Here is a 22,008-nt window from a genome sequence, read left to right as displayed (position 1 = left end):
CCCTTTTGAGCATGACCAAGAAGCATGAATTTATATAAGCATTAGAATTCAAAGATATGGCCCTGTTAAGTCTTCAGAGAGATCTTGTAGCACCTTGGAGATTCACTGAAAGAAAGCAGTTGGCAGCAGGAGCTTCCTAGGCCTCATTCCCACTACAAAACAAATTGTTTTTTGAATCAAATTGATGAGGCGATGTAGAGCCGAATAGATGTTCACACTATCGAGCTGTGATCGAACCTACCCATTTCAATTTAATCCACTTCACATTCACATTCAGCAATGGATTGATTCAACATGGAGTCGCCTCCACAAGACAGGAGTGACCGCGCTGCAGGAACTGAATCAGACAGACAGTGTGTCCACACTTGCGCTAAATCGATTCATTTGCAATGACTTGCCAGAGGAGATCCATCTTATTACGACTCTTGACACCTTTAACAAGGCTGTCAAGATGGATCTCTTCTGGCAGGCCTTCCCTGACTGACCATCCCATAACATTTGTTTGGTTTGCCTGTGTCTGCTTCATGATGCCTCCTTTTTAAATTGCTTTTTTATAATTTATAATTTAATTGTATTTTAGAATTGTTATTGGTTAGTTGAAATATGAGTTTCATATTTCAACTAATATTCATGTTGTTTTATTTTTATATATATATATATATACACACACACACACACACACACACACACACACACTGTTATTAATGTATTTTGTGATTGTAGCCTGCCTCGATCTTTTAGGAGAGGCGGGCTATGAATTTATTATTATTATTATTATTATTATTATTATTTAAAAAGAAGGGGGGAACGCCTCAGATCTGGAAGAACTGGTTTAAACGGGTTTAGCAGTGCACCCCCCTCAGCAAACCATGCCAGAAATTCAGCGCAAGTGTGAACAAGGGCCATTTAAACCAGTTTGGGTCGGTTTGAAAACTGGTTTATTAATGTAGTGGGAATGAGGCCCTAGACTTCAGTCTACTTCTTCAGATGCATTTGGTGCAGTAACAACACTCCTATAAGTAGGTAGAGAGAGTGTTGCAGCACCTTTGAGACTTCTCTCCTTTTTCTAGGCTTCAGTCTACTTCCTCAGATGCATCTGGTGTAATGGTAAGCCAGGGACAGACTTATAAATACCCTAGGAAAGGCTATGTAGTAAAGGCTATATATATATATATATATATATATATATATATATATATAGGCCCACCCCCTATATATATATATACCCTAGTGAAGGCTATGTAGAGAGATCTTGTAGCCCTTTGAGACGAACTGAAAGAGAGAAGTTGGCAGCAGGAGCTTTCCTAGGCTTCAGTCTACTTCCTCAGAGGCATCTGGTGGAGTGGAGTGGAAAGCCAGGGATCAGACCAATATAGGCCTGGCTTTCCACTCCACCAAATGCCCTGAGGATGGAAGTAGACTGAAGCCTAGGAAAGCCCCTGCTGCCAACTTCTTCTCCCTTTCAGTCAGCCTCAAAGGTGCTGCGACGCTCTCTCTCGCTACTTCTAGGCATGTTTCTTTTATGCCTTCTTTTTCTTCTCTTGTCTCCGTTTTGAGGTGCCTGGTTCTCCTTTGGGGCGAGACTCAAGGCATTGGCTGCCCTGCCCCTCACCTCCTCCCTATTATCCCTCTCAAGCAGTGGGGCCTCCAGCCCTTTTGGACTTCGGCTCCCAGAATTCCTGGCTCTTGGCTCCACTGTCTGGGGCTCCTGGGAGTTGAAGTCCAAAACACCTGGAGGAGAGGAGGAGTTGTTGGGCAACTCCGGAGAGGCAGACTCCTGGACGCCACGGGATTAAGGAGGGCCAAGAAAGAGGGAGGCTTCCCCTCGTCCTCCCGGACTCAGCTGAGGGAGGGAAGGGGACTGTGTGGCACTCGAGCCTCTTCTTTCTTTCTTTCTTTCTTTCTTTCTTTCTTTCTTTCTTTCTTCCTTCCTTCTTCTTGACTGTGTGGCTCCTTCCTTCTTGCCCAGGCTTTGCCCCTCGGAAGAGCTGCGCGGGTGCCAGCCATGAAGCGCGCGGTGCTGAAGTGGTTCCAGTCCGGGGAAAAGAAGCAGCACGCCTCCTACGAAGGGGTCGTCTGCGACGCCGACGCTGCCTCCATCGCCTCCCAGGATGTCTTTAAGGTGAGGGGCCCCGCCGCCTGTCTGCGGGAAGGATGCGGCTTTAACTGGGTCAATGCTATGGCATTTCTGCATTTCAAAGTTGACTTCCAAGAGATGAAGGATATATTGGGGTTCCCTGGGAAGGCAATTTATGGCTGCCTGTCCCTGGAAGATCAGGATGGGGATCATTTTGGAGCAATAAAAGAGGGGTGTGTGTGTGTGAGAGAGAGAGAGAGAGAGAGAGAGAAATAGACTACCCCCCCCCCCCGTCACAAAGGATAGTCTAGATGTCCATCCTTAGTGTGCAGAATGTCTGTGGCCCTGGGAGTTCATCGCATAAAGGAGATTGGAAGTTTATCCCGTGAATATCCTGGGGAAAAATAATAGAATCATAGAATCGTAGAGTTGGAAGAGAGGCCAAGAGCCATGCAGTCCAACCCCATTCTGCCATGCAGGAACTCCCAATCAAAGCATCCCCAACAAATGGCCATCCAGCCTCTTGTTTCAAGACCTCCAAGGAAGGAGACTCCACTACACTCCAAGGAAGGAGTGTGTTCCACTTACTGTCAGGAAGTTCATGTGATTACATGGGATGATTTCACACAACGTCATACACACAACCCACCCTTAAAGTGGTCCCAAAGAAGCATTAATGTGATTCTTTTTTACTTTCAGGATTTCAGTGACAGTGCATTTCCTGATATCACTTTATTTCCACAATTGTGTGTGATAAACATTTGCATGATTGCTCACCATTTCTGGGATGCTTTAAGTGCACTTTAATCTCTCTTTAATGTCAATGTCAGCCTCAGGAGCATCCTGGGTTCAAAACTCTCTGCAGAAATCATCCAGTTTGAGATAGCTTTAACTGCCCTGGCTCAGTGCTAGGGAATGCTGGGGATTGTAGTTTATTGTGGCACCAGAGCTCTCTGACAGAGAAGGCTACATGTCTCACAAAACTACAGTGCCCAGAATCTCCTAGCATTAAGTCCGGACAGTTAAAACATTCTCAAACTGGATGATTTCTGCAGTGTGTTTTTGGACCAGAAAAGGCTAAATACAAAACTACAGTTCCCAGAATCCCCTAACATTTAGTCAGGGCAGTTAAAGCATTCTCAAACCGGATGATTTCTGCAATGTGTTTTGGACCTATAACTCAGACCACAGACATTCTGCACACAAAGGATAGATGTCAGGACTGCCCTTTGTGGCCCCAGGGGTATTCCCCCCCCCCTCTATTTTCCTCCAAAATGCCCAACATTATCTCCAGGGGCACATGGAGGGCATTTCCACTGTGTTTGGACCCCACTGGCCTCTCCCAGGGTCCAAAACAAAAGCATCTGAAGAAGTAGACTGAAGTCTACAAAAGCTCATGCTGCCAACTTCTTTCTTTCAGTTAGTCTCCAAGGTGCTACAAGATCTCTCTGCAGACTGATTCTGCAGACTAACACAGCTATATCTCAAAATTTTTGCAAAGTTTTACAAAAAGCCCCCCCACCAATATTTTTTAGGAACCTGAGAAGGCCCCACACCATGCCCCAACATCTCCTAGGGAGTTTATCAAACGGGAGGAATTTCTCTTAAATTCAAATGAAAAGATAGTGGGGCCAAAACACATTCACTTAAAGCCACTAGTTTAGCACAATTACGTGAATGCGCATTGCGTATGAACTGGCTTCCCATTGCCCGAAAATATCATGTCATTGCCCGAATTTGCATGTGGCAGTCTATCACGCAATAACGTCAAACCACATGATTGCGTTCGGACTGACTTCCCATTGCCCGAATTTGCATGTAGTGGGTTATCACGCAATAATGTTAAACCCCATGATTGCGTTCAGATTGCCATTGGATTATACTTCCAATTCCCTTTGTCAGGTAAACTCCCTAGAGAGTGTTTGGGGGCTATGTGGGGGGACAAATTGTGTGTGGGGAGGCTTCAAGTTCTCATGGAGGGTTAAAGCAGCCCCCATGTCTTTCACAGGTGCCCATTTCAGTTTATGTGTATGTTTATGTGTTTATGTGATTTAAAACAGTGTTCATGATGTACAGATGTGGATTGTAGCCTTTTGCCATCATTATGCCACATAAACATTGTTTTAACATGACTGTTTCAGTTCACATGTTGCAAGGAAGAAACAGAATGTGCTTCCTTTTCACAAGACTGAATCAATTTGCATAATTTTGATTTTTTTTTTTTTACTACCAGTTTACACCTTTGTTGGGTTAATAGATATAATATGTGATGCTGATTTGATGTAGTTTTTGAATATATGTCCATTAACACAGATTTGGAAGTTTTGTGTATTCAATAACTGCAATTATTATGGAGAGGTCATAGAATCATAGAGACCGCAAGGGCCATCCAACCCCCTGCCATGCAGGAACTCTCAATCAAAGCATCCCTGACAGATGGCCATCCAGCCTCTGTTTAAAGACCTCCAGGGAAGGAGAATCCACTACACCCTGAGGGAATGTGTTCCACTGTCGAACAGCCCTTACTGTGAGGAAGTTCTTCCTAATGTAGAGGTGGAATCTCTTTTCCTGTAGCTTGCATCCATTGTTCCGGGTCCTGTTCTCTGGAACAGCAGAAAACAAGCTTGCTCCCTCCTCAATATGACATCCCTTCAAATATTTAAACAGGGCTATCATATCACCTCTTAACCTTCTTTTCTCCAGGCTAAACATCCCCAACTCCCTAAGTCGTTCCTCATAGGGCATGGTTTCCAGACCCTTCAACATTTTAGTCACCTTCCTTTGGACATGCTCCAGTTTCTCAACATCCTTTTTAAATTGTGGTGCCCAGAAGTGGACACAGTATTCCAGGTGGGGCCTGACCAAAACAGAATAGAGTGGCACTATTACTTACCGTGATGTAGACATTATACTTCTATTGATGCAGCCTAAAATCGCATTGGCCTTTTTAGCTGCCGCATCGCACTGTTGACTCATGTTCAACTTGCAAGTCAAGTATATTGATTTGAATTCAAAGATATAGCTGTGTTTGTCTGTAAAATCAGTATGTAGAAAGATCTTGTAGCACCTTTGAGACTAACTGAAAGGAAGAAGTTGGCTGCCAACATCTTTCTTTCAGTTAGTCTCAAAGGTGCTACAAGATCTTTCTACATATTTACTTGAAATGGTTCTTTTGCTTTTAATCCATCATTAAAAATATTGGCACGATGCAAAAAAGATCAGAAAGCATTCTTAATTTTTGTTTATCAGCCTCTCAGAAGGAGGAAAGGAGAAGCAGTTGGGAGGAAGAGAAAGGAAAAGGGAAAGCATTCTTAATACCAATTACTGGCCATGTGGGAAAGTAACAAACAAAACAGTGGTGATCTTAATAAGGACTAAATATCTCAATCTAGATGGTTAGGATGTTAAAAAAAATGTCTTAAAAACTTTGCATGAATCAAATTAGTTTGTTACTTGCCTCTGTGATTTAAAACCAAGAGTCTACATTGCGTTTGGTCTTGCTTCACATGCATTCTGAAAAATGTATTTTTTGCCATAATATGTCCTCTGAAAGGGTATGAGAATGATAATTATTATTAGTGTTTGCTCTCAGCCCATGCAGCCATTTAGGGAAGCACATCCAAAAGGTTTGCTTGTTTCATATGGTTTAAACTGCTTCTGAAATGTTAGCCCATATAACTTATCATAGCTAATTTAGTGATTTTCTGTGATTTGCAGCTAACAGCCGCTATGCTGTTACCCTAATCAGTTTAAAAATCTTATTAGCCTGCTGTGTGTTAAAGAAAGAATAGGTGATGAATAATGAAGGATTGAAAATTTAGAAAATAAATCCGATATATAGATAAATTGGAGAAAACAGACCTGAATTATCTGAGAGATGTACATATGGGAGAATGTGGAATAGGTTAAAATATGGTATGAATATTCCTTTATATTGTAATAACAGAACTGAATAGCTAGGAACCATAGTGAGGATTAGACATGATTAGAACAATAACTGTTAGGAAGTTTAAGATAGTGTGGCATTTGTTTGTTTATAGGTGTCTGCTCATAGCTAAATGTTTATATTTTGATGGAATGTTTTTCTGAATGTTTTTCAATAGTTGTTGATAATGGTAAATAAGGTAAATACAAAAATCTTATTAGCTGTGATCAGAATTTTTAAATAGGTCTTAGAAGCAGGTGGTAACTAGCTACTCCTCCAAATGTTCTTGAATTGCAACTCCCATCAGCTCTAGCTATCATAGGCAATGGTGAGGAATGCTGGGAGCTGCAATTCAACAACATCTGGTGATCCAAACAATTCTCACCCCTCTATATATAACATTGTTATATTGCCATATAGAACAAAGGTAATGTTGCTCCAGAGATAACAGCCATCTACTTTGGTGCTGTCAGTTGATTTTTGGAAAACCACTTTTAATGTAGAATGGCAAAGCACCACTGTATGATGCTTGTAGAGGTAATATGATTCAAGCAATTGAGCTGATACAAATTCTGCAGAGAATATAAAAGCTCTGAAATCAATATCCAGGGGTTTTGAAATAAAATTTTCTTCATGTACTCAAGCAACAAAAACAGCAGTTGGCCAATTGGTTAAAGATAATTCAAACAAATGCAATTCATTTTATCTGGGGCAGATAAAAGAAAGTACAAAGCACAGGGAACACTGTGGAAATCACCCCCAGAAGGTGCCGTGATAGTTTCCAACATGCATGAATTTGGAAGGAGGTTGGACATTTATGTAGGACAAGGCTTTCATTAGCTGGTAGAGGCATTCATTTTCTGTTTGTTGGTATTCCATAGGCATATGGTTTATTATAAACATGGCCCATTATAAACAAAAATTAAGAATGCTTTCTGATCTTTTTTGCATCGTGCCAAGTAAAAACTTACAACAAAGTAAAAATGAACAATAAATAAATAAAGCCAAAATTTTAAGAATAGGCTAAAAGAATTTGAAAAGCCTGATTCCTAGCGAAACAATGCTGTACATCTGAAACTAAGTAGGAACAGAGCAAACCTAACCTTTAGGAGGGCCTTTCACAGTCAGGTTCTATAAAACACTTGGGCATCCTCTAAGGTTTCACGTGGGCACTTTCTGCCATTCTGAATCTGCCATAGGCTATATCAGCCCCTTCTGCAAAAAGAGTGTTTACAAGAGAATTCTGTTTTTTAAAAAATAATAGGGTGGACAGGTTATTTCAGAGGAAAACCATACCTTCTGGAGACTCTAAAGGCAGTATTCTCTCCCCCCCTTTTGTTTTTCTGGGGGAGTGGATAGGGGAAGTATTAAAAAAGAGAGAGTTGAATTTATCCCTAGCATAGCAGTATCACCCCGAAACACCATTATATGAGATCCGTCATATAACCACCTTAAACAGTTTTTAAAAAGCTATTAAGACGGATCTCTTCCAGCAGGCCTTTTCCGAATAGATTCCCGGCCACTAAAAAGAACTTCTAACTGGTGGACCTGATCTTTTGCTGTACTCACTGCTATTTTGTTGAGTATTATTTTAAATTATGTTTTATATTGTAAATTGTTTAATTGCATTTTAATGGGGGGTGGGATTGGGGGATATGGATTGTATATTTTAATGCTGTAAGCTGCCCTGATTACAATGCGCAGAGGGGTGGGATAATAATAATAATAATAATAATAATAACAACAACTCTTCATGACTTCTCCTGGTACCTTCTGGTAGAAGTTAAAAAGCATAGGGGATATTATTAAGCTATTGGGAACAATAGCTACAAGACCAAGCCATGGCCTTCTCTGCTGTGGCATCCCATTCTGAAAATGCTAAACTGAATGCAACATAACTTCAGTAAAAAAGTTCCTCCAAGTCACCTTCTTAGAAGACTAGAATTCTATAAATTGATGCCATCAAATGCAAGTAAATCCAACATGGATCGACTTCCCTTGTCCATTTCCTAGTTGTACATCCATCACCAAGGAGAGCAAAGATTTTTCTGTCTCAGTATGAACATAGCCTGAGCCTAGGTTAGAATGAATCCAGTGTGGGAACAAAATGAAGGACTGGATAAACCTTTGATCTACTCCAGCAGAGCTCTCTTTTATATTCTTAATCGCTCTGACTGGATTATGAGTCATAAAGTTATGTGGAAATTATGTGCTGAGTGTAGTTAAAATAAGGAGGCAACAGTATATTACTAGTTGGTTGGTAGCATTTGAGGTTCCTAGATTCTCTTTTTAAATAAAAAACAACAACCATGCAATTTTTAAAATCCCAAATTAGGTAATCTCAGATGGAAGTACCTGCAGGCTACGAAGCTTCATTAAGAAGAATCGTGAGGGACTTAAGAAACTGGATGATCTAAATGCGACTCCACTGCATCATGCGGCAGGACGTGGTCAACTTGAGCTAATGCAGATGATTATAGATTCTTCAAATGAAGGTGACAAATTAATACATCTATATATATATTTGCACACACAGACATATAAGTTAGAATTTCATTAAAATATTTTGTGCTTCAAGAAAATTAGTTGTGTCACATGAAGTAAAGATAGGATTTGTTTGCATGTCCTTATACGCGGATTTGCCATGCGCAGATTTGAGCATACGCGCATGGCAAATCCGGGGATTTTGTCCCCAATGGCGGCGCACGTGCACACGCGCTGCCATTGGGGACAACTTCCCTCCCTCCCCTCTCCTCCCCCCAACTCTTTCCTTCCTTCCCTCCCTCCTTACTTACCTTTTTCACTACGGCCGCCTCAGCCGTAGCAGGGGGGAAGGCCAGGTGGGGGTTTTGGAGGCAAAGAAGCCTCCAGCTTGCCACCAGGCCCTTCTGCGGCGGCGGCAGCGGAGGAACAGCGCCAGAGGCCTCTTTGGCCTCCTCTCCACCGCCGCCGCCAGCACCTCTGTGCAAGGGCCGGGTGGTGGGCTGGAGGCCTCTTGGCCTCCAGTCCGCCACTCGGCCCCTGCATCGAGGTGCTGGCACTGGGGGCGGAGAGGAGGCTGAAGAGGCCCCAGGCGCTCATCCTCCTCCTCCTCCTCTCCGCCGCCATTGCCGGGGGAAAGGCCGGGCACTGCTCCTGGAGGCCTCCAGGAGCAGCACCCGGCCTTTCCCCTGGCTGTAGCTGCGGAGAAGAGGCCTCTGGCGCTGGAGGACCAGCGCCAGAGGCCTCCTCTCCACCACCACCGCGTATAAGGACAACGGGACTTGAGCATACGCGGATTTTGGTATACGCGGGGGGGGGGATCCGGAATGGATCCCCCGCGTATACTGAGGACCAACTGTAATAGCAAACTTTGCTTTGGTCATCCTATGGATTGCTTGCTCATTCTCCTCATCCCAGATTTGAATACCAGTTTTTGCCCTGACCTCAGGGATTACAATAAATCATAACTTGCTGTTATGTCTGATCTATGAAAACAACAGTTCATACCACTGATAGTTTGCATAGTTAGGATGTAACAAACAAGTTAGTATATTAGTCTGAAAAGAGATGAGGAGGGTAAAAGGAAGTGTATGAACATAAAGACAAGGTAGGTCATGGTTTAATATTACATATGAGATTATCCTATACCCACCACAAGAGGAATCAGTGGTCTTGGAAGCAAAAGGAGCTGTCCAATAAGCAAAGGAAAATGTGAATATACACTGGTGGAACAAGCAAATAAGCTGTTCAGAAGACAGCTGGAAAGTTTAGGAGTTACAATCAATCAGGCTGAGGATTGTTGGAATTTTATCTACTGCTCCACCTGGAAGCGTTAAGGTCATATCTGTTATTCAAAGACAGAGTTTGGGGGAGGTGTCCCATGTTGTGAAGCAAGCCCATCAGTTTCTAGTGGTGGTTTCTTTCACCCTCCATTGTGTTCCTTAGAGCTTGAGGATGACTGTGGATGGTTTGTTGAGATAGGATCAGACTAAGGATAGTGCAAGAGATGTGTAGCTCCCTGAATTTAGCAGAATCTACGTAGGAAACATGGTGCATAGCTAATATGCATCACCAGGGAGTCCTGGTAGCACAGTGATAAAATGCTTGTACTGCAGTCACAAGGTTGTGAGTTTGATCCCAGGGGCTCCAAGGCTGACTCAGCCTTCCATCCTTTCGTAGGCTGGTAAAATGAATACCCAGCTTGTTAGTGGCAATTAGTTTACAGGTTGTAAATTGCATAGAGAGTGTTGATTTCACTGATAAATGGTATAGAAATGTACATGCTATAGCTCTTGCTATATTGTAGAATGCCTACTAGGAATTGTCAAGTCCTTCTGATTCTTATACTTACCAGGATAACCTACTGAGGAGATCCCATTTGACATTCTCTGAGATTGGGTAAATCCTGACAGAACTATACCATTAGAAATGGTCCAAGCACCTATTCCAGCGATTGTCTGATGTCATGGACCAGCAAGGTTACTTTCCCCAATGTGTCAGGGACCAGTACCACATTTGTATCTATTGAGTCCTGGAAACTCACTGTGGACCGGCAGACTCACAGATTACCATTTTTAATACCACTGACCTCTTCAATTCATGATAAGCAGCTCTTGGAAATACTATGTTTTGGACTTTAACTCCCAGAATTCAAGATAGCTAGGTTATGCTGGGAGGGGGTTCTGGTTTTGTAGTCCTCAAAAGTAATTTCCCAAGCTCTGATTTGGCTTGCAGGACTCATCACTATGTACACAGATTGTGCTTTGGTTTTGTTTTATATACACGTTTGCAGCCTTGTCACTTGGTTGTTGATAGCTCAGACATATCATCTGACCAGAATGAATGATTTTGAATCAGAAAGCCATCAAGGCTTCAGGCATGGCTGGAGAATAGTGGTGATTTTGAGGTTACTCCTTGTTGTACTCCAGAGTAAGATTTTTTTTCTTAATGTTACTCCTACTCCTACTTCTGTAAAAACCACTTATTCCTTTATTTCTTACTCCTTATTCCTACTCTTACTGCCCAGCCCTGAAGAGAAGCCCTGGTTGCCTTGCAAGGCAGGTGTGTGTGTGTGTGTGTGTGTGTGTGTGTGTAAGTGGCTCTCTTTGCCTCCCAGTCCCTTCCCCATTGTAGAATAATAAAATTGTTTTTTGGTATTTGCATATACAATATAATAATAGGAATAAGGAGTAACAAATATATTTTGTTAATTCTTATTCCTACTCCTACTCCTTTAAAAACCTCCTACTCCTTTACCTTACTCCTACTCCCCAGCCCTGGCTTCAGGTTGGCGACACCCCTCCCACTCTCTTCAGCTAAGCAAAAAGAAAAGTGTTCATGTCTGTATGCATGTGTGTTTTCTCGTGTCCTCAAAGAAACGGCAGTTTTAATAGAAAAAGAGTGAAAAGTATATGATGAGAGCTAAAATTTGACTGAAGCAACTTATGGAGTATCCCTGTCTGGAAATGATTTGGGTGAGGAAACTGCTGCCCTTTAATGACATATGCAAAGTGCTTCCTTCCCTTTTCTGTTTGTATAGTTGTAAATAAAACAAATGTTACAAAAGTATGTCAATATTCTCTCTTATCAAAGGCCAACCAACACTGAGTACTTCTGCCTGTGAAAGTACTCATATACATGATTATATGTACCATAATAATATTTCTAAAAAGTAAAGGTAAATGTAGTCCCTTGACATGACTGTCTAGTCGTAACCGTGCTCATCTCTGTTAATAAGATGACGAGCCAGCGTTGTCCAAGAACTGCTCTGGTGGTCATGTGGCCAGCATGACTGCACCGAGTACTGTTACCTTCCCACTGAAGTGGTACCTGTTTATCTATTTGCATTTGTATGCTTTCGAGCTACTGGGTTGACAGAAGCTGGGACTAGTGATGGGAGCGGCCCCATCATGCGGCACTTGGGTCTTGAACTGCCAAGCTTCCAATCTTCCAGTTGTCAGAACTGGCATATTAAGCACTAAGCCATCGCAAGCCCTTTAATACTTAAATTTCTTTTATTTAATATTTTTAAATATTTAATATTTTAATTTAATATTTAATTTCTTTAATATTTCTACTGGCCATCAAATATAAGTTGCTTACAGGTAATTTTCAACAGGCTTTCCATTTTCTGCAGATACTTTCCCATGCTATTACTGATCTACTTCTGAAAAGTTCAATGACATGTGGATACTGAAAACTAAGCCTTAGATGAATACTCTCTTTGGCATGCGATCAAGCACAATACACTTCAGCTATCAACCATGTTTCATTGTCATGTTTGACTAGGCTATTAGACACTTGGAGATGGTCTCTGTTGTGGTGAGGGATAAAGAAAATGGGTTTCAAAGAATTACATGTTCCCTAGGAAAGCATCTGTGTTTAAATTTTGCATTTAAAAAACTGTTATCCTATTTAACATATATATATGCATATGGATATGTCCTATTTTACAAAGCATGCCTTTATATCATACTGTGGAAGCAGAATATCAGTAAATTCAAGGCCTAATAAATTATTGCAGTGTATTCACAACTATAGATAAGAAGGGAAAACAGGTCTTGTTTTTTTGAGAGTTTGTCAAACACATACATTTACATTTGATGGTTTAAATACAGAGTCCAAATAATACATAAATAGTCTATTGTGAGAAACATTTCATTATTTTATTAAATTAACAACTACATTTGTAGGCTTTTTAACAAAATAAAAATATTGTTAACTTCTATAATTGTATGTGAAATACAACTGAAGCCTAACTTCTGCTTTTTCCTCTGCTTCTTGACCTAGCATTAAATGTGACTGACTCATCTGGAAATACACCACTACACTGGGCCACAAAAAAGAACCAGACTGAAAGTGTTAAATTACTTCTTGGTAGAGGGGCTAATCCAAACATTTTGAATTCTAATATGATGGCTCCACTTCACTTGGCTGTGCAGTCCCTTTATAATGAGTTAGTTAAGGTAAAGCTAAACTGGAAGCTTCTGTGTGTATGAACGAATGATTATTAAAACAGTCTCAGAATTGAAATCTAAATGCTCAGTTGTGAAAACATTTTGCTGATATATTGGTGACTGAAATAATGAAGTCTGGATTTAATAAAATATGAAGTGTACTGTAAGATGTGCTGTATCATAAATAAGGAACACTACATCTTTGGCTACCAATCTAAATAGAATGTAAGTAGCTATGCCAACTGTTTAACTGTTTTAAGAGTGCTGGTTTTAGAGCAGCTTTTTACTCAATGGAAAGTAGCAGCTTAAGCCTGAAGCAAGAAAATAAATTCCATCTATCTTCTATCAGGCTGTTGTTTAAAGCCACAGCACAGAGAATGATCAAAAGTTAGATGACCTATAAATTACATTGAAGACTGTGGATGATTAACAGTATAGGTCTCAGAATGGCAATATGTTGGAAGAAGTCTACATTTGTTGGAAGAAGTCTTCCCTACAGAGGGAAGCTGCAGATGGCAAGCCAGGGACTCCAGTGTGTGTTACCATGCCAAAACATAACCAGTTATGTACCCAGAAGATTAGCCATCTAAGTGATTAGCCATCTAAAGCCTATTTTGTGTCCTTCCAGGCCTTAGATCCAAAATAACCTGTTGTAAAATAGAAATCACCTTTTGGTTGCTTCCTTTTTTGAGAAAATGGGTGAGTGCTGCACACGAAAGTCCAGAAAAAAAAGAAGAAGCAAAAATCACTATAGCCCCTTTGTTGTTTTTGCCTTCAAGTTGCTTCTGACTTATGGCAACCCTGTCATGGCATTTTCTGGGGCTGAGAGTGTCTGAGTTGGCCAAAGTCACTCAGTGGGTTTTCATGGCTGAGTGGGGAATCAGAGTCCAGGTCCAACACTCAAACCACTGCAGCACACCATTTATAGTCGTGGTCTGGTTGATATGCAATTATAGTGTAGTTAGTCAGAGGGCTACTTCTACAGTCCCCTGCCACATGTTTGCAGACACTTAAAAAACCCATTCTTCCTGCACCAACTCTGAGTTCAGTATATTGGTGACCAGTCTTTTTCCCCATAACCATAGAACAGTCATAGTCTTTAACTGGAAACAACATTTAAAGAATTGTGTACACAAACTGAATATAGACAAGACAGGAATGATTTTGGCTTAAGGATCCTGCAAGTCTTAAGAAAGTTGCATTCAGTTCATGAGAAAAGGCCTTTCTAAACTTGGCGATTATCATCCATGCTTCTGTTCACAGTCTTTAGGAAGAAGCAGTACAATGTGCTGATTACGTGTATGGGAGCTTCCAACAGCAGACTTCAATGGTCATTTATACGCTAGCTAGACAGTGCATTTAAAGCTCTGTCCTGGATCCTCTGCCCAGGTCAGAAACCATGTGTTCAGTCTATTGTCCTGTAGTTACCTATGGAGAGAGAAAGTGGTTGTTATGTAGGTTGTCTGATGACTGTTACTCTTAAGCAACAGGAAACTCATGTACCTTACTCCTGCAGTTTATTTATCCTAAAATTGATATAGCAATGATGTCACTAAAGGGTTGAACTTACAAATTTTATTTTAATTTTTAGATTTTCCTTGAACACAGCACTACAGATGTAAACCTGGAAGGAGAGGGTGGAAACACACCTATATTAGTAGCATGTTACAAAGATAATTCTGAAGCACTCAGACTTCTGGTATGTATCATAATTTTACTTTTGCCAGTGTGTTTCTATTTACCTGTCAATATTTTTATCTGCCTTTTCATATTTTTATATAGCAAGATGTGTGCACTCTTATTCACTATATATGTCTACAAGGAACCTATTATGAATATTATGGAAATTTTCACAAAATTAGAAACTTTGTTGTTCTTTTCAAAGGTGCTATTAACACGTTTGTCCTGATGAACCTGTGACAAAGCACTCAATAAGTTCTTCTTTCCTTTCTGATTCCTGTCAATTGTCAGTAAGAATTTTCTCATTTTTTTATGTAGCATCTGAAGTTTTATAAACTTCAGGTCCATTAGGACCTTTCACATATCCTGGGGACTGTATAGCTCCAGATTCTTTTTAATTACTTTTGAAAAAGAAGGGAGCAGGATTGTGCAAAATGTGTACTGAGGACTGTAATGGCTAAATCATAACTCTATATGAAGGTAAAGAACTTGTGGCTTTCCAGATACTTTCCAGATATCACTGCTCTAGAGGCTCATCCAATCCTCTGGATAATATTTTGACAGCTACAGAGGTAGAGGGAATGATGAATTCACAATTTGGCTGATAGAAGTCACTACATCAGCAGAAGTAATTAATTGGATATCACCTAGCATCTCGCTAGCCCCGGCTGAGATAAAATTATAGATGTAAAAAGATGCTTTTGAAATCAATAAGCAAAGGCTTACCATTTTCTGGAGTGTCCCCTTTGACACAATGATTTTCATGTTTCTTGCAAAATATTTGACAGTAGTTGCCTAACTATCTTTTTTTGCAGATAGAAAATGGTGGTAAAATATGTAAAGCCAACAGTATGGGCTGTATGCCAGTCCACGCAGCTGCATTCTCTGGTGCAAAAACATGCATGGAGATTCTTATAAAAAGGGGTAGGTACACTATCCATTAATATTTATCAAAATCAGAGCAGCTCTCACTTAGGCATTGTTACTTATAAGGAACTGGCAATTTTACTATAGTCTTTACGTATTGTGAAAATATTTATGGGTCAATCCTGCCTTTGTCTGAATCAGTGAATCTGTTTGGCTGTAGCATTATAAGCAGGTGTACAGCTTCCATTGGACTGGGAGGAGCATTGTCCCTGGGCCTCCAGCTAATGGGAACCTCTTGGTGTCACCTGATATACACCCAGTCCTTGCCCTAATAGACCAGACATGATGAAGGCAGCTGCATTTAGGAGCCCAGTTGTACTACCTGACCCTGCAGCCCCAGGCACTAAACCCCAGGGAATGTGGGCAGATTATAAAGTGATACTTGAATGAGCCTGAGGAAGACAATTGCAAACCTCCTTTTAATCAATCTTGCCAATAAAACCCTGTGGTGACTGCCACTATAAATTGGAATGGTCTTGAAGCCACATAACAACAACATATTCTCTTTCACTTTCTTCCAGCATAAAGGTACTGATAAGTTTGCAGACTGTTCCTTCTATAATAGATCATACAGTTTCCTTTACCATCCAGCTCTGAACATATTGTGGTTAATCCCAACTATTTGAAAATAATCTCATAATATATACAGTGCATCCACATCATACATGACTTTCAGTTTACGCTGAAAGCTGCATACCAGAAGAGGCAATGGCCCAGTTGCTTTTAATGGGGCTCGAACATACAGAGTATTTCTCTTACGTGGGGTGTGTGTGTCTGGAACGGATCCCCTGCATAAGGGAAGGGTGCACTGTACTCCATTTGCAAGGCAGACAGACACGTGATAAAGATATTGGTTATTAGTTAATAAAAAAAAACCTGGCTTCTTTTTACTAGACATTATTATTATTATTATTATTATTATTATTATTATTATTAACCTTTATTTATGAAGCGCTGTAAATTTACACAGCGCTGTACATGCAATCTTTTTAGTTAGACGGTTCCCTGCCCTTGGGCTTACAATCTAAAAAGACATGACACAGAAGGAGAAGGGAGTGGTGGCGGGAAGGGTAAGAGGTCCAGCAGTTCCTCTCTACCTCCGAGGCCTGGACCAAGGCAGATGGACTGGAGGGAGGGCTTGGCTTCAAAATGGAAGGTTAATCATTTTCCAGGGAAAATACATACTCTCAAGTAGGATAATACATATACAATACATAGCAATACAGGAAATGGATCGATAAACAGGCAACAAAAGAACATCAGATAGTAAGCAACAATTATGCAATGCCTGGGAAGGCTTCTTTGAACAGGATGGTTTTCAACTCCATTTTGAAGCTGGTTAAAGAAGTGAAGATTCACATTGTGAAGATTAACCATACTAGGGTTCTCATGGCATACTAAACTTTCTATTATAAAATGGTAGAGAAGGTTCGTATCTCCTTGTTGCTGTGCTGGAGGAAGAGCCAGATCAATGGGAGCAGGCAAGCCCAAATATAACTTAAACATGTTCTCATAACACAGAACTATGATCCAATGTGGAATTTACACTAGGCTTCATTGGGTTTAGTTCTCGGGAAGACATACCTTATTTCTTCTTTATTAGCTGAGCAATGTGCAGTACCTGGAAGTTTTTCAAGTATTTGAATAACTCCCTTATTTATAGTCATCATTAAATATATTTTCATAAATCATGAAATTGCAGTAGAAGCTGTTATGACAATTTTAAATGTGCTGCAAAATCAAGGGATCAAGATTTTAATTGTTTCTACCCCTTGGAATATTGTGTTCAGCACTCATAACCATCTCTCACTTTTTCTTTCTTAAGGTGAAGAGCTGGGCTATTCCCCTGAAAATCACATCAACTTTACTAATAATGGAAAGTGTACTCCTCTTCATTTAGCAGTTCAAAGTGGAGACTTGGAGATGATTAAAATGTGCCTTGAATATGGAGCACAGATTGATATGAAACAGGTAACAGCTGAGAAAATATTTAAATATATTGGGCATGAAGCTTTCAGAGTTAAGTACTTTTAAATCACGACTGATTTCATCCAGAAAGTTTTGAAAATTACTGCAAGAAATACACTTATTACATGAATTTAGTATGAAATCCAGAAATAGGACTAACTAGAACAAAAAGTAATATTCTGTCCCTCTCCGTATTTCTCATCCCCCCCGCCCCATATGTTAATCAAGCTTATGGAAAAATCTTGAAGCAATATTTGGAAACTGACCTTTACCTCCCCTGAGTCTAAAGTTTAAAATCAGGATTCCTGTCCACTACAGATTTTTCAAAGCTTTTGGCATAGACTTGGAAGTGATTGTAAGATTTTTTTTTTTTTTTGGTGTGCTTTATATTCTCATTTATAGAATGACAAATGCACAGCTCTTCACTTTGCTGCTACCCAAGGAGCTACTGCAATACTTAAATTGATGATGTCCTCTTATTCAGGCGATGAACCTATCATTGATGCTTTAGATGGAAATAAGGAAACGTTGCTTCACAGGTCGGACATCTGCCTAATATCACTGTATTTATAATTTTTCCCTTTTTACTATGGGAGCCAGTTTGATGTAGTTATTTGAGCATTGGACTATGATTGGAGGCCAGGGTCACACTCTCCCAGCCTCAGAGGAAGACAAAAGCAAAAAGCCCTCTGAACAAATCTTGCCAAGGCTACTCTAAGATAGGTTCACATTGGAGTTGCCATAAGTCAGAAATTGTTTGAAGGCACACAACAACCGCAACCCTTTTATTACTAGTTTATTTATTTGAAGAAGGAAGGATTGTACTCCAATGTCTTATCATCTGCATTGGCTTGACCATTAGCCATGTTTGGACTATTTAGGGTGGGATGGGTAAAATGTAGTCTACAAACCACATATGTTCTCCCATACATGGTGGGGGGACTACCACAGATCCCAAGGATTCTCTGGTGTACAGAGAATGCTCACCTTGTTTCTTTGCAAATTCAAGTTCTTGGTAAATTGCCTGGAGCATAGTCCTGCTAGGAAACATACATATAATAAATCTGATGCATTTTTCTAGAAGTGCTAGGATTTTTCTGGAAGAGGAAACAGTTGTGGCAGCATATAGTTCCCAATGAACTGCAAGGGTGTAGGTGAGGGTGGGGAAGAATGCAGTCCATAATCTTTGGGATGTTGCCCTCTTGTAGCTGAATCAATTTTACTTGATAGTGTAGTAAAGAACCTTTAGGTTTCAATCAGCATGATCCCAAAGTTTTCCCTTTTTGAAATGATATTCAGTTCAGTGGGATTTCCTCATTGTCACCATGGATAAAAACAGAGTATCACTATTAGTGCTAGAGAATCATCTACACATGGAAAACCTGGGGTAATGGCCAAAGTCTGACAGAACGTAATCTTTTTGAGGTCATTAGAAGAATTTGTTGTTGACATTGATTTACTCTTCATTTTTGTCATAGGGCTGCATTGTTTGATCACTATGAACTGGCAGAATATCTGATATCAATGGTAAATATTTAATTTTAATTGAATTTCTTGTGATAATAAAGATTTCACTAACCCTGATGTCACACTGCATAGTAACATGGACAAAAGACACACTTAAAATAATTAATTTCCTGTTAAGTAAATACAGGAAATTGACACAGCAATATGTGTACTTTATGGGTACAAATGATGATATTGAATAATGTACACTGAACATTATTTTGCTAGTATAGGCTGGGACCTGAAGAAAGAATACATGATGGGGGACAGAGTGACATGTATAAGAGTGTTTCATTTTTGCTGCAGTTCTCTTATACAACAGATAGGTTAATATTTGAAAATGTGTGGCTTATCTGTTTATTGGATACAAAATGGCTGTTATTAAAACAAAAGTTATGTTCACGTAAATGGATTATTTCTGTCCAACACTTTCCTAGTCACTTCATTCAGCGTTGAATGGTTCAAAGTAGCAAATTGTATGAATAGAAAAGAGCTACATATCACATTGCATGGATTATTCAGTTTTTCATTTTGAAACAAACACAGATCAAAAGAATATCTATGATTTTAAAATCATAGTCAAGTGGTAAAAATGAAAAACTTTCATCTACTTTTTTAAAATAATCTTTTAGAGGGACATGAGATTGGATGCTGAAAAAGCTCAACTGAATAAATAAAAACTGCCTGGCAAAGTGCCTGTAGGAATACCCACGATATAACCCTCATCTGTGTGTGCTGTTATCCAGATCCTCTTCATGCAGTAATCACATGAAGTGGTGACAAGGAATACACCTGGCTGCAAAGCCATACTGTTGTTTTCATCCAACGTGAATGCCTGTAGCTGGGGAAAAAATGTCTCACAGAACAGCTCAGGCAATCAAATAAATACAGTTTTGCCTGACCTGAGTGATAACTGCAAACAGTTCACTCTGGTTGGGCAGACCAGCCAATGAGGTCTGAGAATGGGTTAGCACATGATGCTCAGGCAGCTGCTCAAACCATATTTGGCTTCCAACTCTGCTGCTGATGGGTGCTTCTGGGGGCTGCAGAAGACACTGGTCAGCAGCCATGTATGGTCACTTGGGCTCCCCTGCTGCCTCAGCTCCACAAAACAGCCATAAGTGAGTTGCACAGGTTCTTTTTCACACCTACTCATCTAGCCTTTCTTCAAAGCTCCAAGATCTTATGCTGTAAAAACTGGCACCTTGTTGTGCAAATAGCTGGAATGTTGCCAATGTTTCTGTGCCAAAACACTTAACTATATTGGCAGAACATCCTAAGTAAGCTGGATGCACAAGAAGAGTAACATATTATATCATGTTTCAACAGCCATCTTTGAATGTAAACCTGTAAGCTCATAATAGGAACCAGTGTGCATTTGCTTGGAGGACTGCTGCAGGTATCAATTTAGAAAAGCACCTTTGTTGAGAAAAAAATAGACTATTGCACCTGAAGTGAAAACATCCTTGCAGCTAACACATATGAAGTTTCTGGTTTTATTGCCTGCATTCTCATTTTTAAGAAATCATACATTTTGATGGATTTTTTTATTGCAGGGAGCAAAGATTGATAGTGTTGATATTGAAGGTCGAACTCCACTACTACTTGCTACTTCATGTGCATCATGGAAAATCGTGAATTTGTTGCTCTCAAAAGGTATGAAAGGAAAACAACAACTCATTACAAACAATAATATTATTAGCTCTACTAATATTATAGTTTTGAATATTCATTTGAAACATTTATTTCTCTCTATGTTTCTTTAGGGGCAAATGTAGAATTAAAAGATCACCTCGGTCGTAACTTTTTGCACCTAACAGTACTCCATCCTGGAGGATTAAAACATCTGAATGAACAATTTTTGAAGGTAAAGCTGCCATCCATTTGTATTTATGTATGTTAATAATGGGTGTATGGATATATATATATATTTTGGAAAAAGTCCATTATCTTTTTCTTCAAAACATGCTTATAGAACTCTGTTCACATTTGAAACTTTCTCATGACATTCAAGAATGCTGTTTAAACATTACATTTTATTAAGTATTACATGGTATTTATGTTGTAAAGTTAATCTCAAAGAACTAGAGCTGTAGGTAAAACATATTTTTCTAATTCTTGTTCATTTATATTTATCCAGATTTTACTGGCTCTTTATAAATGTATACCTTTCAACACAATGATGCCCCCAGCAGAGAAATCAAAATAGTTAGGCATGGGCTTAAAATCAAAATAGATTTGGGCTTAAATGCAAAATGGCTTACATAATGAAATAGCTTCCATATAACATTGTTAATAGTCTGTCTTTGTCTGTGACAGATGAAACATATTAAAGAACTTGTAACTGATGAAGACAATGATGGGTGCACTCCCCTACATTATGCATGCCGACAAGGTGTGCCTCTTTCAGTCAATAGTCTCCTTGAATTGGATGTTTCCATCTATTCTAAAAGCAGAGACAAGAAATCTCCTTTGCATTTTGCTGCTAGGTAAGCCTGTGCTTCTCCTCATCCCCGTTTGCATTCCAGATGGCTTTTTTTTTTTTTTTTTTTTTGGTAATTTGCACATAATCTTTTATATAGCTATGGACGAATCAACACTTGTCTTCGGCTCCTACGAGATATGGAAGATACTAGGCTCTTGAATGAAGGGGACAAGAAAGGGATGACTCCTCTACACTTAGCTGCTCAAAATGGTCATGAGAAGGTGGTACAATTCCTCCTGAAGAAAGGTGCCCTTTTCCTTTGGTAGGTATATGCATTTTCTCCTTTCTTTGTTTGCCAAATAATAGAAGAAATTTTCATTTGATAGCCTTGCCATTGTAATATTCTATGTCATTAAGGAAAATTTGCTGACCAACAAGTACCTCATTGATTAACATTATTAAATTTACATTGTTTTATTCATTGGCAAATGTGCAAAGATATTGAGTGCATGATAGTAGTGACCCTAGATGATCCCAAGTCCCATTCAATGGCCTGTTACAG

General features: G+C 39.8%; 1 protein-coding gene across 1 annotated transcript in view; it reads left to right on the top strand.

Moving 5' to 3' along the window:
- The first annotated feature begins 1,993 nt into the window (after positions 1-1,993).
- The window catches only part of TRPA1 (transient receptor potential cation channel subfamily A member 1), a 51,122-nt gene continuing 31,107 nt past the window's right edge, over positions 1,994-22,008 (top strand). The window contains exons 1-12 of the mRNA XM_089518905.1: positions 1,994-2,122; positions 8,338-8,497; positions 12,774-12,949; positions 14,532-14,639; positions 15,436-15,544; positions 17,373-17,518; positions 17,918-18,054; positions 18,994-19,042; positions 20,578-20,677; positions 20,788-20,888; positions 21,341-21,510; positions 21,604-21,768. Coding sequence (XP_089375031.1) covers positions 2,006-2,122; positions 8,338-8,497; positions 12,774-12,949; positions 14,532-14,639; positions 15,436-15,544; positions 17,373-17,518; positions 17,918-18,054; positions 18,994-19,042; positions 20,578-20,677; positions 20,788-20,888; positions 21,341-21,510; positions 21,604-21,768 — 1,538 coding nt within the window. The 5' untranslated portion in view covers positions 1,994-2,005. The remainder of the gene's footprint in view (positions 2,123-8,337; positions 8,498-12,773; positions 12,950-14,531; positions 14,640-15,435; positions 15,545-17,372; positions 17,519-17,917; positions 18,055-18,993; positions 19,043-20,577; positions 20,678-20,787; positions 20,889-21,340; positions 21,511-21,603; positions 21,769-22,008) is intronic.

This window comes from Sceloporus occidentalis, unplaced genomic scaffold (genome assembly GCF_023333645.1).
Source record: "Sceloporus occidentalis isolate IW3139 unplaced genomic scaffold, rSceOcc1.0.p SCAF_3, whole genome shotgun sequence".
NCBI lineage: Eukaryota > Metazoa > Chordata > Lepidosauria > Squamata > Phrynosomatidae > Sceloporus > Sceloporus occidentalis.
This window is presented reverse-complemented; position numbering and strand designations above follow the sequence as displayed.